The sequence below is a fragment of the Urocitellus parryii genome, chromosome 1, assembly GCF_045843805.1.
Source record: "Urocitellus parryii isolate mUroPar1 chromosome 1, mUroPar1.hap1, whole genome shotgun sequence".
Classification (NCBI taxonomy): Eukaryota; Metazoa; Chordata; class Mammalia; order Rodentia; family Sciuridae; genus Urocitellus; species Urocitellus parryii.
Window position 1 is genome coordinate 16,387,575 of NC_135531.1, and position 19,667 is coordinate 16,407,241.

Genomic DNA, 19,667 nt, shown 5'->3' on the forward strand with positions numbered 1-19,667 from the left:
GCCTTCAGGTTTGCATGCCCCCTCATGCCCAACTGGTGCCTCAATCTTTAAAAGTGCTCTTCCCTGTTTATTATAACCTACAACCCTAAATATCAGTATTTGGAAAAAAAATGTTGCTTTAAGGTGCTTAAAATCTGATAGTAACAGTGATAACTCTCATGAACTTGTTTTTTGTAAGGCAACTTTCAACTAAATAAAAAACCTGCATTCTAATTTTGATATTTCTGGCAGTGAGTCAGGAAGATTGGAGAGCTGTTTTAAGAAAAAGACAGGCTTTAAGGTCCTGGGCAACAGTGAATAGAAACAGGGAGAAGCTAACACAACCCTATGGGGTGGGCTACAGTGTTCTCATAGATGCTTCCTAAGGTCAGTGTTGCAGCAGGAGATGCAGGAACTCAATCATGGATTCCCTTCAAATTAGCCCAGATAGGTAGGAACCACTAGGTGTAAAAATGTGCTCAATCTGTTTCCTTGCACTGTATTCTACTCATACGTGGTATTGAGGTCACTGAGAATGACCACAGACATTGCAGTGGGAGTGATTCAGATGGCAAAATATTCAATGGATGAGGACTGGGAGTTTGGAAAAGGACAAAAACAATGAGAATTAAAGGTACCATATAACCCAAGCCTTAGAGCATCAAGGATTTTACAAGACTTATAAGACTGTAAAAAGTCATCCAGTAAAAGCAACTTTAAGAAACTAGAGAGATGTCAATCCCAGATCCCAGGACTAAAGGGGTGGAAATAAGGCACTGTCGATCTCCCGCAGAGACAACAGGGAAACAGGATGGAATACAGGTTTGAATTCAGGAGAGCCAGGGAGGAGATGAAGAGTTCATAGTTCAGGGAATCAGAATTCCTGAGATTAAAATAAGAAATGTTGGGAGGTAGGAAAGAGTGAAAAGCTGAGTCCTGAAGAGGACGCATAGAAGAAGAAAATGAGTGTTCAGGGAAGGAGAGATGTTCGGCATTTACATTTTAGGTCATGTACAGGTGAAATACGCTTAGATCTCATGGAATCAGCTGTGACCCAGAAAGCAGGCCTTATAGTGGGGTTCAGAACAGAGCATGTCTAAATCTCTTGATTTTCAGGGCTACTCAATGGCCATGTGCAGACGAAAAGACAGGCTTTAAGGTCCTGGGCAACAGTGAATAGAAACAGGGAGAAGCTAACACAACCCTATGCGGTGGGCTACAGTGTTCTCATAGATGCTTCCTAGTGTCAGTGTTGCAGCAGGAGATGCAGGAACTCAAAGACACACTTTCTGTTCATCATCTCTGGTCCTATGCAAATCTGAATCAGTATAAAACACTGTCTACTGGAATTAAGGACAGAGGCTTAGAGTGTCTCGCTCCAAAAGGGACCAGAGTTTCATGTACCTCCTCTGAATCCTCAATGGCACAGTCTAAGTGGGTTCTGTTTGTATTCCATTTTCTAGGGTTAACAGAGGAAGAAATCCGAAACTGTATCCATATTGAAAAGAAGAAGCGTATTCTTTTTGTTAAGAAAACAAAAGTAGAGAAGAAATGTACTACTAACAAGCTGTCAGAAAGATATGAAGGTAATGGTCCTTTCTTAGCCACTTGTCCAGTGTGTCCTGGGACTGCCTGTAACTTAAGTACCATATTGCATATGACTATGCTATCTTTAACATTTAACATTTCATTCACCTGCCTCACAGCCCTGTGTGTGACAGGGGAAAGGTGCAAATAAAATAACATTAGCACTACTTAAAATATTTTCAAGTAGTGACTAAAGTTTTCTTTATCTAATTCTTAAGCTGTTAAATTTGGGTGGAGAGGCTACTGGAGATTGAACTCAAGTGGCACTTGACCACTGAGTCACATCCCAGTCCTATTTTGTATTTTATTTAGAGACAGGGTCTCACTGAGTTGCTAAGGGCCTCACTAAGTTGCTGAGACTGGTTTTGAACTCACACTCCTCTTGCCTCAGCCTCCTGAGCTGCTGGGATTGCGCCTGGCTAAAGCTGTTTAATTTAATGAACAATTTCTAAGTATCCCCATGGGTAGAATTCAGTATGAAGCTTTGTAAGGCGAAGGAGTAAGATCTGGACATTCTTATTAAGAAACTTACAGAGTAAGGATATATATAAATGACCATTAAAAATAGACTGATAAATGTTTAGAAGAGGTATTTTTTAAAGGCTATGAAAGTACATTGGGCTGAAAAAGATGGGCAGATGGTCTTGTGACAAGAACTATTTGGGGGCCATGCATTGAAGGCAGAAGTTGACTTTGGCAAATGAAGAGGAAGAGAAAGAAAATCCAGGCCAACCTTTCAAAGAAAAAAGACACTAGTCAGGTTTTGCAGAATGATCTTCCTCTTTCCCAGTGTTTTGGCTACTGCCCTCTTACATCCTAATCCCCAACCCAGATTTCTCTTCTGAGCTCCAGACACCAGCTGTTTACCAAGCAAATCTACCTGAACATCAGTATGTTCTTTCCCTTCTCAAGCTGTTCTCATCACTATCTAGTGTTGCCTTAGTTTCACAGCCTATAGGGATTATTGTGAAGACTTAACAGTACGACTAGCATAGGAACCAGCAAACTGTGCCTACCTCTTTTCCCCTCTCCTTCAACATTCCCAGGCTTGAGGCATGGTGGTGCCGTCCACCAGGTCAACCAAGCCAGGAATCTGGGAATCGCCTTTGATTTTTTTCCTTCTTTCTAACCCCCATATTTAATAAGTAACCATGTATAATCAATTCTGTCTCCTGAATACCTCTCAAAGTGTTCTCTTTAATTCCATGTACATAACTCCGTTCATTATATCCAACCTGGACTATCACAAAAGTCTCTAAAACTGGTCTCCTTGTTCTGAGTATTCCCTTCTTGCAGTCTATTCTACACATTTTTTGTGAGAGGGATTTTCTCCAAGACAAATCTTATTCATGAAATCCTTATGCTTTAAATATGTCATGGTCCCTTATAGCCTCAAGGATAAGCCCGCACATCTCTCTGCATAGCTCAACTTTATGTCATCTCCTAAACATGTCATGCTCTCTGCTATGCCTTGCCTCTACAAATAACTCTTTACTCTGTGCACAATTTTTTTATTCTCTTACTTTGCCTGACTGCCACTCATTTGGTCAGAACAAAGGAAAGGAAACAGGATCACAGAAACTCCTAGATTTGAAACTTACACTCTCATAAGGAATATGAGAGAAAAATAAAAATGTAATATTCATCACCAAAATAATAAATATATTATTCTAAATACATAGAAATTTGGCTTGAATATAAGCATAATGAGAAGAACTGTATTGACAATTACATTTGCATTCTAGCAAAACAAAAAAGGAAAGAAAATGAAGGCAAAAAGAAACAACATCCAAAACAGACAAGTAATTTAGTAATATAAATCAAAGAATGGATACAGATTCTTTACTAGCTTATCATGAAATAGAATATTTTAATAAGAACATGAATTCGATAAGTCAAAAGCTCAAAGATAAAAATTTAAATGTGCAAATTAAAGAAAAAGGAAGACTTCAAAGTCAAGGTAAAAACATTGAGCAGCATTACCGTTATCATTATAAATAAATTAGACACTGAATGGACAAAACATAATAGTCTGAATATAAAATTAATAAAGTTAAACACATGTAAGAATTATCTAAAGAAATCACAATAAGTACAGAAAAAAACAGTTATTATTAAAGAAAATCTAATGAAAATAGAATGAATGACAAACCATGTAAGTTCATGTACAAATATGTAACAAATCCTACTAATGTGTGTAATTATAATGCACCAATAAAATTTTTTAATTTAAAAAATAATAAAAATATTAAAACATGCACACAACAATAATAGCAGTGTTTTGTAAGAATCTATCCTGGGTGACACACACCGATAATCCCACCTACTTGGGAGGATGAGGCAGGAGGATCGGAAGTTCAGTGCCAGCTTCAGCAACTTAACAAGATCCTGTTTCAAAACAAAAAATAAAGAAAAGGCCTATAGGTCTACAGTAGAGTACCTTGGATTCAATCACAAGTACCATAAAATAAGAGTCTTCAAAATAAATGAAGAAATTTTATATGTATAATTATGTCAGAGTTAACCCCCAATATTATGTATAACTATAAGACACTAATAAAAACATTGAAAAGACATATGGTTTACGGATGCAACTTCAAGGGGAAAAAAAACTGATTTTTTTTTTTTTTTTACTAAATCCAAAGATTTAGAAAATGAACTCTGCAAGTATCTCAGTTGAAAAACACAAGTTTTATACACAACAATGACAAAACCTGGTTGTCCTAGACTTTTCCATAACAACATTCTGTGTAACAAGCTATTGGAGAAATCCCACAGATTTCTGAACAGAGGAAAGAAATGCCTTCATATGGAAAAATAACAGGAAGACGTTATCAAAACATCAGAGAATTCTGGTGATATACATTCTTGAGTACTTACTGAAAAAATAACTACTCAAAATCATGTCACAAAGAAAAAAATGAAAAAGAACAATTGGAATAATTCACATGTTCAGATAGGGCTTTTTTATAAAGTGGAACTTAAAGTCTTTCTCAAATGCCCATTTCTTCTAAGTAATAAAAAAATATAAAAATGCCAATGTAATGTAACACAGTTATTCAGTGTTTCATTTTTCAATTTTCAGTCAAATGTAAGATTCCCTCACCTTTCTCCTTTGATATTTCTCAGGGATATTCTGTGTGTGTGTTTATGTGTGTGTACATGTGCATGCATGTGTATGTATGTACATTTGTACATGCATTGGGGGAAAGGTATCCTAGCATCCGAGGAAAAATGAAACCTTTGTTAGCACAAAGCCCTTTTGTCTTTGTTGCCCTCAGCTAATCTATTATTTGCCTACCTTGGTCCTCATCATTAGACACTGGCACCCACCACCAATGCTAATGGTCCTGCCATACCCTTTGAATCTTCTTCACATCAACCAACATCATGCCCCTTTGTCTAAAACCCTCTCTCAAGATTTCCTCATCTTCTTTAAGATTTAGGCAACTCCTAACTCTTTCTTGAACACATAATAGCAAACTGTGAGTGCCTTTAAAGCAACTCAGGGGACCATTTGCTTGGGCACCATGTGGGATATAAAATATTCTCTACAAGTGTCACCATTCTCATTCTACTCATAGAGAAGATTTAGATACAAACGACTATGCATTGCTATCAAATTTCTCTTGTATTACCATCCCTCCCAAGACTGCTCAGTGCAATAGAATCCCAGGTCTGAGCTAAGAATTTCGTCACGTCTAAATTTTCATTATACCATATCTAACATTCTCCATTTTCCCTTCCACTCAAAAATCTATTTTTTTTCCTTTTGAGAAAGAAATGGGTTCTTATGTCATGGTTCATTTTTTCATTCTATGATTGGTATTATAAATTCTATGGTTTGAATCCTAGCAGGTTTGGCTCTTGGTATTTAAGTTAAAGTTTTAAGAATTCCAAGAATTCTTTTCTCTTTCAACAGCCTGGTTCTTGACTTTGAAAACCATGGCCTTTAGGTCTATAATTCCTGCCAGATTCAAAAGTATACTTGAGAGTTCAGAAGAAAGGTTTTTTATTCTTTTTTTCTGTCAATCTTCTCTATTTTGAGGCTGTACTGTTGAAAAACCCACAATGTGGCTTTAATTATGAAAGGAATGGCAGAGATAGAGCTTAAAAACACATGGAAAGCTTATTGACAATAAGACTGGGATCCTAATTAGAATAATATATACTTTATGTTAGTATAAATATGTCAAATTATACTCTACTGTCATGTGTAACAAAAAAGAACAAAATAAATAAATAAATAAATTGCTGAAGACCAAAAAATTAAGGAAACAGACAAAAGTTAATACCAAGACTTTAATCCAATAAATAAAAAAAAGAATTTAGGAGTGAAGAAACAGTGGGCAAACATGAGTCAAGGAGACTGAATCATTTAATATATAAAACTAACATTAAGTAAGGGGAATGAGGATTTTGTTTTTCTGAATTGCTTAAATATTTAATATGCTCAAAATGCAATATTTATTTCAAAACAAACAAGTCTATAAATTATTAACTTATCAGGCAGTCCAAGGAGCCATTCTGTTTACCACCTGTTGTTATTCATGATTAAAGTAGCTACACTTCTGTTTAATCTCACTGCAACCCCTATTCACAGTATCATAGCACTCAATGCACTGTTTACTTCCTATTTCCTTCATTAAGATGTGAACAAATTTAGGACAGTGATACAGTCCTTATGTCCACCATGACTAACACAATAGGAATGTTTAATCAATGTATTTATTTTTATTGTTGGATACAGAATAGTGGGATTCGTTATGCCAAACTTATATGTGCACATAACATGATTTGATCAATCTCATCTCCCATTAATCAATGTATTTCTATAAACATGAAAAAGTGAAAGAAATGATGCATGAATGATCAACATTTAGTAAGTTCCTATTATGTTCCAGGCTCCACTCTAATTGCTTTGTGTGTGTGAACTTTTCATCCTCTTAGTGACCCCAGGAGACTGCTTCAGTTATTACCTTATAGATGAGGAAACAGAAGCACAGAGAGGCAAAGGTTGAATACATAAGTGAATATTTCTATTTTTTTGAGCATAAATTTGTGAAATAAACCAAGGAAAGCAGTTTTTTCTGTATTAAGCAGGACTGGGGGCTGGGGTTGTAGCTCAGCGGTAGAACACTCGCCTAGCACATGCAAGGTCCTGGGATCAATCCTCGGCACCACATAAAAATAAATAAGTAAAATAAAGGTATTGTGTCCAACTACCACTAAAAAATAAATATTTTTTTAAAAAGCAGGACTGTATGCCTTGGTTAAATATTTGGACTTAATCCTATTTAAATATTCTCACTATAGCACTTAGGATCTTCAGGACGGTAATAGGTGTTAAGTGTGAAAAGGGAGTTGTTGCATCTTTAAATTTGAAAACTCCCAGTGTAAAAAATATTTAAAGAGAACTCCTCTAAGTTTTTAAAATCATGAAGAACACTATGATTTTCTTTTTTCAATAAGCCTATATGGTATGCAGTTACCACACCCCCTCGCCCCAAAAAAAGGCCTTACCAAGAAATTTAGATTTAGTATTGGGCCAAACACTCTGGTGAATTCAATAGAAAAACAGTAAAAATTACTAAGTATGGAAGTAAACTCTCCTTTACAGATTATTTCTAGCTGTGGTGGATTAAGTACATTGCATTTCTATTAAATTTACAAGACAGACTATATAAATTCAAATTTTGGCTCCACTATTAATTAACAATGTAACCAACATCAAGACCCTTCTTTGCTTTGCTCTGGGTTTTTGACATATAAAATGAAACTAATATTATTTATTTAATGTATGTTTTATGAGAATTTAACAGTCTATATAAAATGATAAGAATAAAGCCTGTCTTGTACTAAATACTGAGCTCTTATAAGTTATCCTTTGGCAGTTGTCTAGGTGACATATAGTAAAGACATGTAATGTAGGGAAATAGTAGAAATTTAGAAATAGGCAAACCTATCAAGTAAGCCTGTCATGAAAGAAGATATTCAAAGAGCAAACATGAAAAGAACATATCAGGAGTTGAAATAAATTTAAATCCCATAAGATACTACCTCATACAAATGGTGAAATTTTTAATTTTTGTTTTGGCTTTTGCTGAAATTTTTAAAATATTTTTCATCTTTTTATTGGTACATTATAATTATTCATAATAGTGGGATTCAGCATGGCATATTCATACCTGCACATAACATAAATTTATCAGTCTCACTCACCAATCCCTCCCCTTTTTCTTCTCCCCTCCTTCCTCCTGAACCTCTTGCTCTACTCTATTGATTTCCCTTCTATTATTATTATTATTATTATTATTATTATTTAGTGCATTAAATTTATATATATACATATATATATATGTATGTATATATATATATGGAGTGGTATATTTGTACATAGGCATAGCATAATTTAGTAGATTTTGTTCCTTGGTACTTCCTCATGTCCCTCCCTTTCAGGTAAAAAATTTTAAATTGACAAATTTTGACAGAGTATGGAACCAATCACCGAAACTGCTGATAGAAATTTAAATTGATGAAACTATTTGGACACTGGAAATGCTTACTGAAGTGGTATTTTTTTATATATACAGACATAGCTATCAATAAACATTTTATATATATATAAAATGTTTTATATATATAAAAAATGTTTATTGATAGCTATGTCTGTTTCTACACATGAATATATGTATATATAATGTATGTATTAATAATCTAGCAATTATACTGCTGTTTGTTCCCAATAGAAACATGGACAAATATGCTAAAAAAGTAATGTACAAAAATATGCACAGTAACATTTTCGAATGTTAGTTTGAATACATATATGACTGGGTACAACTCAAATATCTGATCAAAAACTGGATATGACTCAAGTGTCTATATCAAGAATAAAATGGACAGGGATATGAATTAATGAATGCTACACACAATGTAGACAAATCCCACAAACATAAGTCTGAGTGAAAAAAACCATCACAACAAAATTCACATTTTATTCCTTTTCATTTGAAATTCAGAAACAGGCAAAACTAATATGCAAGGATAGTGAAGCTGTGGGTTGGATTTGAGAATGAAATAACAGTTGACAGAAGCCATCAAGGAGACTTTGAGGGTGCTGCTGGTGCTCTTGGTTAATGTGGGCAATGACTACGAGGGCATGTTCACTTTTAAAAAATTAATTGAGTTGCATACTTACGATGATGTGCTTTTATGTGTGAAAATTATACTTCAGTAGAAAAGTTTACTTAAATATATGAGAGGCAATACTAGATTAGAATCAGGACTCCTCTGGAAACTGAATTGATAGAGAGGTATTGGGATGAGAAAATACCATAGACGGAGCCTGGTTTTCAACTTGTTGGAATGAGAGGACACTGCAAAATTAGGGACAGGCATAATAGTTTTCAAACTGGTGTGTCAATCTCCCACGGCTACCCAGTTGGCACAGTACTGCTAATGTACCCGAATCCTCTCCCTTCCCCATCACAAAACCTTTTATTGATTCTAGAGAATGCAGTGGTTTTGAAGCCTAGAGAATAAACCCAGGTTTCTTCATTTTCCATTCAGATCTTCTTAATTCTGCCATTCTTCCTCTTCAAATTTAACTCAGACTGATGCCCATCTGCCTTCTCTTCCGAATATAGCACATTGACCAGATTTGGGCATGTGCCTGTGGTGTCCCAGGCTTTGAAGCCCACCGTCTTCATAGCAAGTCTTACCCATGCCCCATGGTCACGACAGTCCTCTTTTCAGAGTGCCACCCTCCCTAACTCCCAGCTCATGGCATTCTTTCACCTTCTTAACTCCAGAATCATGAATTGCTTACACTACTCAGTAATACTTGGCAAAACTGTTTGCATTGTTGTTCTTTTGTTATGTTTTCTATCTTTTCTTTCCATTTCTCCCTTCCTCCCTTTCCCATCTCCCTCTATAAATGGAGAACTATGCGTCTGTGCTGGACATTTTCTCTTCCAGTTCCTTTAGGTCCACCCTGTTTTCTAGTAGTCTGATGACAATAATAGTATTGCCTCATATGGTCCTTCCCTTCCTCTTTTCCTTCCTTCCTCATCCTTCATTTAAATTTTTCTTTTATAGTTTTGCTAGTGTATTTCTGTACCTATGCTGTCTCCTCATGGAGGGTCAATATTTTACATTTCTCTCAGTCTTCTGGCATATGACAACTTCTCAACAACTTCTTGCTAATGTCATTTACCCCAAATCAATAGCATATTGAGGAAAAAGCATACATGGCAACACAGATTTGTCCATTTCTAGCTCTAAATTTTTTCACTTAAGCAATTGGAATCCAAAGTTTTCAAATCCAAAATATTGTAGAAAGTTATTTTAAAGTAATACACCTAATACATGTATGGATACATATATACTTACTAATGAGTTGTATAAATTTATTATTCTAAAAATATAGTATGCCCAAAATATGCAAATGTATAAAAAAGTTACAGAAGACAGTTTAGATGAAATAAACAGAATTTTTTGTTGTTTTCTCCACAGTGGTGGCTACTTATGCTTAGACCAAGTCTTCCTATTAACAAGAAAGCACTATTTCATATAACTCCTTGAAATTTTGACATGAACACAAGAAGTTTTCATTTGATATTTGTTCTCACTATAATTGCCTACTACTCAGATCCTACCCATATTGTTAAAATTGTCATTAGTTAATGGGAATTAATTTGAAATTTGTATTAAATATCTGTGCTGTGTAGTTCCTCTAAAGAAACAGTGTCAACACTGTTTCAAACTCACTACTCATAGTGAGTTTGAACAGTTTTATTCACAAAATTTCCTTTTCCAGTATTTTTTTAAATTTTTTTCCTTTTACATATAATGCTTTTAAGTTTAAAGTTTAAGTTTAAAGGCATTCTATCATTTTTTATCTGCAATTGAAAGTTTCCAATGTGGCAGGCAATTGATCAAATACCAGAGCTATGTGGTTATGTTATGTTAGGGGCCCATGTCTGTAAATCAAAAGCTGGAGGGTTGGCATCAAACCATAAAGGGAAAAGTACTCAAGAACTCAGTTGTATTTGCATGCCAGTAATGCCTCTCCCTAAACATGTGTTCCAGGACAAATTATTTTCAGTTTCAATATATACATTTAAACTAATAGCTACTAATGTCTACTGCTCAGGGTTGTTGTGAGAATTATATACCACAATGTGTAGGAAGTCCCTGGCAGATGCCATATGCTCAATAAGTGGTAGTGTTTGCACTGGTATTATCATGTCTCTATTGAAGTCTCTGTGGGAATGAGAATTGTTTTCTTGTTTTTCCACTTAGCTTTTCTTATTGGAGATGCTTGACTATACCATCTACTTCTCTGTCCTGTGCAAATTGACATTTCTTTAAAGAATAAATTCTCAATACAATTAAATGGATAATTTTCTTGAATACGTTGTAGGTTCATTTTTACAGGGAGCAGAAAAGTCCATATCTTTGGTCCGAGGTGGAAGAAGCAAGTATTCAGCAGCTTTGGCCTGGGAGAAAGGGACCTCAGGTCCAGAGGAAAAAGTATTTTCTGAGTGGTTGGAATCAGTGAAGGAAAATCCTGCTGTGATTGACTTTGAGGTAAGAGAGCTAAAGTAGTTTTCCAGCAATCAAATTTTACATTGTGCAATTCTTTTTCCATTTTCTTTTCAGATGATATGGAAAATGTATTTCTTTAATATGTATGCACAATATGCTTTTTTAAAAAATGCACATCTAGTGCTTTTGCTATTCAAACAAGCATTCTGGTACAGTATTTAGAATTCCTAGCATCTATGAAACACTGGAAAAGGAAATTTTGTGAATAAAACTGTTCAAACTCACCATGAGTAGTACTCTTCATCTCACCCATGCATAAAATAAATTTAGTTTCTATATCTTTCTGGCAACTCTTCATTTGATGAGCACTTATAAATCTTTATTTATAATGATGTGGGATAAATGGGATTTTAGATCCATTTGACTTCCTGTTTCTATCACCATTGATTCAATTTACCAGTTTTGTATTTGCTGTAATTACATTAAAAGTTGATTTTTGTTATTTATGGAGTACTTTGCCCACATACCAGTCATATTCCATTTAGAATCAGTTTTGCATTTAACAACCACATTTTAAAAGGCCTCCAAAGAGGCTATTATGCTTACTTCATTTAAATGAAGATAAAGGAATTCAATTATTATGAAAATGGAGCCATTTACATGCAGCATGAAAACATATTGAGCTCCAAAGGTTTTGGTGGAAAAATGAGGCACTGGCTACCCATCTGGGCACTTTTTAGTCATACAGCACCTTAAATGGCCATTTCTTTGGGATTTTAAAATGCTAATAAAATTAAAATAAGCACTGCCTTTCTTTTATTGTTGTTAGCTTCCTTATTTGTTACTGTAATTTTTCTATCCATCCCACTGGCAAGTTCCTCTCTTCATTTTCTCCTATTCCACATTTTCTCTTCTGGCTCCACCAAAAGCCAGTACTGTCCTTACCAAACAGAGAACAAGAAAAGTAGTCTTCAGCAGCCTCTCTAGATTTTTTTGCATGAATCAAACTTGATGAGGTTTCAGCAGAGCATTTGTGTGCTACATAGCCCTTGGTCAACCATCTCAGTACTTTGATCCTTAATGAATAACATGATGCAAGTCCAAGTAAGCAATGTGTCACAGATGACTTCCTCCACAGTAGAAGTGCAGGGAAGATGAGTTTCAGGTAGTTCACACCTGCCCTCAGGTAGAGGGCCTTTCTCTACTGGCTTAATGGGCAGCTCTTGTAGATTTTACAATAATACCTTTGAAGTCAGGATTTTCTCAGACCTTGCCTCTCATTCCATGAGAACTGGACAGTGATGGCAGTGTATTGTCTGACTGCATGTGACTAGATCTCCTCTCTCTTGGCTCTTCCTAGCTTGCTCCCATCATGGACTTAGTAAGAAACATTCCCTGTGCAGTGACTAAACGGAACAACCTCAGGAAAGCTTTTCAAGAATACACAGCCAAGTTTGACCCTTGCCAGTGTGCTCCATGCCCTAATAATGGCCGTCCTGTGCTCTCAGGGACCGAATGTCTGTGTGTGTGTCGGAGTGGCACCTATGGCAAGAACTGTGAGATACGGTCTCCAGATTATAAATCTAGTAAGTATCAGTAATTAATTGTGGGGTAGGCACCTTTTCCCCTCCAAAAGATATTCTAGGTTGGCCAATTAAGACAATTTTTCTAGCAAACTCCACCTTTTATAAATGCATAAAGAAAATAAGCCTTCAAAAAATTAAGACTCTAAAGTCAAATGACTTCATATTAGTCTCAGCTACAACCTACCAGTTATGTGATGCTGGAAAATCTCCATGACATAATCTGTTCATCCATCAAATGAGGATAATCCTAGTATGTATCCAAGCATTAAAATGTATTTATTTGTTTATTTGTGATTTATTGTACATAACATAATACCTGTAACATTAAATAAATTAAAAAGTAAAGAATTATAAAAATATGATAGTATTATCATAAACCTCTAATGTATCATAATATAAGAGGATGACATTGCAATATGGGATAGATTAAGTCACAACCAAAGTTTTCATTCAGAGCTAAGTAATGTTCAAAGTTACCCCAAATTCTCCTTAGAAAGAGAATAATGTATGGGATTAAGAACATATCCTACTACCTTTGAAAAATAATTTGATATATATTCTATTCAGAAAATGTTCATGTTTGTACATATACACATATGTGTATCTGTACATGCATATATATATATTTACTCATCAGCTTTTTTGCTGCTGTGGCTGAAGGATCTGACCAAAATAACTCTAGAGGAGGAATAATTTATTTAAGGACTCATGGTTTCAGAGGTCTTAGTCCATAGAAGGCCTCCATTTTCTGGGGGCTCAAGATGAGGCTGAACATCATGGTGGAGTGTGTGGCAGAAGGAAGCAGTTCATATCATGGTGATCAAGAAGCAGAGAGTGAGAGTCTGCCCGTCAGATACAAATATATACTCCAAAGCCACTCGGCAATTTCCATCTCCTCCGGCCACACCCTGCCACTTCAGTTAATCCCACCAGGAATTAACTCACCTGTTAGGCTAAGGCTATAACTCAGTCATTTCTCCTCCAAACCTTCTTACATTGTCTCACACCTGAGCTTTTGGGGGATACCATATCTAAACCATAACATTTATAGTGAAAATGATCCATAATTTCTGCCATTTTATTAAGACCTATGGGAACAGGAATAGAAAATCAGGCCTTGTATCAGATCCCTGTCAGCAACTATTTCCTTTAATCCTTATTAGGATCCTGTAATATTCCACAAAGCAGGTCAGGCTGGCCTTTCTTCAAGGCGCAAATTCTCTCAGAGGCACCATGGTGACAAGGGGGCTTTCCTTTCTTCCAGGTGCAGTGGATGGAAATTGGGGCTGCTGGTCTTCCTGGAGCATGTGCAATCCCACTTATAAGAAATCAAGAACCCGCGAGTGCAATAACCCTGCTCCTCAACAGGGAGGAAGGGGCTGCGAGGGAGAGGGGCGTCAAGAGGAGGACTGCACGTTTTCAATAATGGAAAATATGTAAGGTTGGGTAAAAGGAAAGAGGAAAGTGCAGCCATTTCCTTCACTGACACAGTTTGGATATTGATTATTCTGCCGCTAAGTGAAGAAATAATTCGAATTTTATCTATGTCAACACAACTTATTAGTGAAGCATTGAATCTGCTGTTACCCTTGTCTCTGAGTCATATTTTCCATTCAATCTGCATACATGTATGTAATCAGTGTGTAAATATATGTGAACATATACACACGTTGTTTTCCCCTTTTAGTGGGCAGCCGTGTATCAGCGATGATGAAGAAATTAAAGAGGTCGATCTTCCTGAGCTAGAAGTAGACTCTGGATGTCGTCAGCCAGTTCTTCCAGAAAATGGATTTATCTGGGTAAGTATCTTGACCTTCAGTTTGTTTTGAAGTTAAAAAACAAAAACAAACTTGAAAAATGTGTATTTTCTTTTAAGTGGAGTTATTATTTTTCAATTTCAATAATCTTTGTAATATTTTTATGTAATCGAAGTAATATTTAGAATGCCTGACCACTCTTTCATCTTGAACTCACTGAAGATGTCTTCATATCTGCTTATTTGATCAAAGGACAGTAGGTTGCTTGTGTTCCTTGGTACCACTTAGTCAAATGATAATGGTATATTTGTTGAATAGAGAATGGAACTCCTGCATAATATAGGTTTGGATGACTTGTAACAATCTTCAACTAAGTCTGGTTGTTTATTTCTGAGTTTGAGAAAAATAATGCCTTCATTTAAGGTATGTCATCAAAAAAGATAAACTAGAGTTAATCATAATCTATCATAGAAGTCCCTGTGTCTGTACTGTCTGATAAGATGAGGAATCTGTAGAATCCTGAAGCAGTCAATACCATTGTAATGCACCTTTTAATTTAATCTGTTTTTATTAAGCCACAAAATGGTTTTATGCTTTTTCTGAAAATCAAATGCAGTGCTCAAACAGTCTGGCTTTAGATGTAAATCTTTCAGTAGATACATAATACTTAAAATTGATCACAGAAGGCATGGTCCCTATTCATTTTACATTTCTTAAAACTTTACATTAGTGTTTTTCCAATTTTATCACATTTATGATTAAAGATCATTAACCCTTAATTCTCCAAGCCTAGCACATAAATATCCATGGGCTATAGGCTAAGCTAATGTGTCTTTCCTGGTCACTTATGTTCTGTCTATGTGCCTAAAGATTTTAAGAGGAGGAAAATTATTGGAGAGAGGTAATTTTAGCTAGTGTTTATTCTAAAACAGAGGTTCTCAAATTCACCAAAGCACTGAAGAGCTTGTTAGGTCACTGTCCCTTTCCCACAGTTTCTGATTCAGTAGGTCTTGGGTGAAGCCCCAAAGTATCCATATCAAACACAGTACTGATGCTGCTAGGTCAGGAAGTCTCACCTTGAGAATTAATCCATTAGAACAGGGGCCAGCAAACTATGCTCTAATGACCAAATCTGGCCTACTACTTGTTTAAAATAAAGTATTATTAGAACACAGTCACATTTACTTATTTATATACTGTCTATGACTACTTTCACACAATAATGGCAGAGGTGAATACTTGTGACAGACACGTTATGGCTTGCAACTGACTATCCAGCTCTTTATAGAAAAGGTTTGCTGGTCCTGCTCTAAAACAGTATTGTCAAAATTACATTTGATCAGCTCCAACTACCTAAATAACTTTTATTTATTTTTTTTATTGTTGGTTGTTCAAAACATTACATAGTTCTTGACATATCATATTTCACACTTTGATTCAAGTGGGTTATGAACTCCCATTTTTACCCCGTATACAGATTGCAGAATCACATCAGTTACACTTCCATTGATTTACATATTGCCTAAATAACTTTTAATCCATTATAGCTTCACAGAAAAAAAAATGTTAAAACTGTTGACATCCTAATTTTAAAAACATGCAAAGTCTCTAAACTGTAATTTATGATTCTTATGACTCCATTATAAAATTAAATGTTATGTGTCTTAGTCAATTTTCTGTTGATATAACAGAATACTAAGAACTGGGTAATTTATAAAGAAAAGATACTTATTTAACTCACAATTCTGGAAGTTGGCAAGTTCAAAATTATGGCACCAACACTAATGAGGGCTTAGTGCTGTATCATAAGGTCATAACACAGATGAAGGGCAAGTGAGCATTCTGAGTCACAGAGGAAGGATGGAACAGAACTTATCTTTTCATCAGGATAATGGCATTAATCTATTCATGAGAGTGACCAGCCCTCATGACCTAATTGTCTCTTAATACTGTCACAATGACACTTAAATATTCGACATGAGTTTATAAGGGGACCACTCAAACCACAGCAGTATGTTTTTATTTTCATTAATAAATTCACTCCTTGTTTTATTATAAAGGTTTGATCTCTATCTGCTAACAGTTTTTATTCAAAAGTAATACAACCTTACTTTTTCCTAATGAGCATTTTTTGGATTTCCTAGTAGGAAGATGTCAGGGGCCACCCTGAACAGGAGCTATGCACACATCTTTAAGTCCTCAGCAAAGAGGTATTGCACTCTGCAATGCAAGTGAACTTTACCTCTGCTCCGATAAGAAAGGTGCAGCTCTGGGAGTGGGCATCACCAGATGGGGTTGAGTTACACCCACCTGTTTGTTGTAATTCTACCTTTTGCCGTTTTTGTTTGTTTGTTTGTTTATTTTGTTTGGATAGAATGTTCCATGGATTAGCTCTCCCCGTTAATAAACACAGGTTAGAAGCATGCTCCCTCCCTTTCTTGCCTGCCTTGCCTCCTTCGTGGGAACTGGGTCAGAGGGACTGTCACAGAACCCAGATAAAAAGGTGTTTCTCTGTCTGTGTGTCATTAATTCATGCCAGCCTAGTTCTCCTAGAGTGACCCTGGCTGATTTAGTCACGTGTCACAACAGGAAAATGCTCCTTGTATGGATTCAGAGACAGACACACCTAACTCCAGGTTACAGTAATCAGGTTATTACTCATGGGGACATCTGTTCAGTGATCAAGACAAGTCCTATTCCTATGGGCAAGTGGCAGTGACTTTAGATAAAGTTTTCTTGTTTAGTCAGTCTAGCAGATGTGTGGTTTAAGCTTAATGGTTACAACATAAACATGTAGATAATAGCTTTGTAAGAGAAATGGAAACAACAAATGTTCAAGACAATCATTTATTTTAGGAGAAATTCATGCAAAAATAGTGTGCAGCCTTTGAATAAGACACTAAAATCATTAATCCTTTTCATCATTCCATTTTGCTTGGAAACAAAGACACACCTGCAATAATCGACAGTAGGACAGCTTTATATATCCAGGAAATTAGGACTCTTCCAGGGGACAAGTTAAATCATGTGCCCAAGTAATAGTAAACATGGACAACTGAGCCTTCACCTCCCTTCAGAACCCCAACCGCAGTTCTCAGAGAATAACTGACCAGGCAGTTCCTGGCACTCTCCTGCCTCTTCGTAAAGGGAGAGGATGTCGCATTACAAGTCCCCCCAGGAAGGATAGTGGTTGCATAGTTTCAAAGTTATTAAGGCCTGGGTAAGTATTTGGGAGACAGAGATCTGCAGAGTTGCCACCAACTGTCAACATGGGGCTTATAAATGTGATAAACTTTATATATAAACAGAGCTCTGTCGGTTGCCCCCAGCACTAAAAGGATGATATACCACAAGCTGTGGAAACCAAGGCAGTTTTCACAGAGGACGTTCTATTTCAGCTGATTCTTGAGAGAGAGGGAAAAAGGTGTTTAGTGGAGAGATAGGGGCAACTGAAGAAATAGAGGCACAGACGAGAATTATGTTTGAAGAACGGTAGGTAATTGTGTCTCACTAGCATATAGGTTTTTTTTTTTTGCACTTTAAATAAAACACTTTGATAATTTTATTTCAAGGTATTGGTTCCTTTGTGTAATTCTATGTGTTTTATTTTATGCATCTGAATTCTTATTCTGATTCTGTTCTCAACAAAAAGAGGTTGAGACCTCTACAAATAACAAAAGCACAAATTCAGAATTATCACTCCCTCAATGCAATTTGTTTAGTGATGTATAGATTTCATTCTTTAAATCCTATTCCTGTGCCTATTTTAACTAAAATCTGCAATTTTCTTTTAAAAAAAATCCATATTCATTAAATTTTTTTTCTTTTTCTTTTCTTTTTTTTATTGTTGGTAGTTCAAAACATTACACAGTTCTTAATATATCATATTTCACAGTTTGATTCAAGTGGGTTATGAACTCCCATTTTTACCCCGTATACAGATTGCTGTATCACATCAGTTACCCTTCCATTGATTGACATATTGCCTTTCTAGTGTCTGATGTATTCTGCTGTCTGTCCTATTCTCTACTATCCCCCCTCCCCTCCCCTCCCCTCCCCTCTTCTCTCTCTACCCCATCTACTGTAAATCATTTCTTCCACTTCTATTATTCTTCTCTTACCCCTCCTTTCCTCTTATATGTAATTTTGTAAAACCCTGAGGATCAACTTCCCTTTTCATGCAATTTCCCTTCTCTCTCCCTTTCCCTCCCACCTCTCATCCCTGTTTAATGTTAATCTTCTTCTCTAGCTCTTCGTCCCTACCCTATCCTTAGTTACTCCCCTTATATCAATGAAGTCATTTGGCATTTGTTTTTTAAGGATTGGCTAGCTTTGCTAAGCATAATCTGCTCTAATGCCATCCATTTCCCTCCAAATTCTATGATTTTGTCGTTTCTTAATGCAGAGTAATACTCCATTGTGTATAAATGCCACATTTTTTTATCCATTCATCTATTGAAGGGCATCTAGGTTGGTTCCATAATCTTGCTATCATGAATTGTGCTGCTGCTATGAACATCGATGTAGCAGTGTCCCTGTAACATGCTCTTATTAGGTCTTTAGGGAATAGACCGAGAAGGGGAATAGCTGGGTCAAATGGTGGTTCCATTCCCAACTTTCCAAGAAATCTCCATACTGCTTTCCAAATTGGCTGCACCAATTTGCAGTCCCACCAACAATGAACAAGTGTACCCTTTTCCCCACATCCTCTCAAGCACTTGTTGTTGTTGGACTTCCTAATGGCTGCCAATCTTACTGGAGTGAGATGGTATCTTAGGGTGGTTTTGATTTGCATTTCTCTGACTGCTAGCGATGGTGAGCATTTTTTCATGTACTTATTGATTGATTGTATGTCCTCCTCTGAGAAGTGTCTATTCAGGTCCTTGGCCCATTTGTTGATTGGGTTATTTGTTATCTTATTGTCTAATTTTTTGAGTTCTTTGTATACTCTGGATATTAGGGCTCTATCTGAAGTGTGAGGAGTAAAGATTTGTTCCCAGGATGTAGGCTCCCTATTTACCTCTCTTATTGTTTCTTTTGCTGAGAAAAAACTTTTTAGTTTGAGTAAGTCCCATTTGTTGATTCTAGTTGTTAACTCTTGCGCTATGGGTGTCCTATTGAGGAATTTGGAGCCCGACCCCACAGTATGTAGATCATAGCCAACTTTTTCTTCTATCAGACGCAGAGTCTCTGATTTAATATCAAG

The 19,667-nt window shown here is 36.0% G+C and overlaps 1 protein-coding gene across 1 annotated transcript in view; it reads left to right on the forward strand.

The window, feature by feature from the left end:
• The window catches only part of C6 (complement C6), an 89,047-nt gene that overhangs the window by 43,388 nt on the left and 25,992 nt on the right, over nt 1-19,667 (forward strand). Inside the window, exons 9-13 of the mRNA XM_026410245.2 lie at nt 1,443-1,565; nt 10,994-11,160; nt 12,479-12,704; nt 13,969-14,140; nt 14,392-14,503. Coding sequence (XP_026266030.2) covers nt 1,443-1,565; nt 10,994-11,160; nt 12,479-12,704; nt 13,969-14,140; nt 14,392-14,503 — 800 coding nt within the window. The remainder of the gene's footprint in view (nt 1-1,442; nt 1,566-10,993; nt 11,161-12,478; nt 12,705-13,968; nt 14,141-14,391; nt 14,504-19,667) is intronic.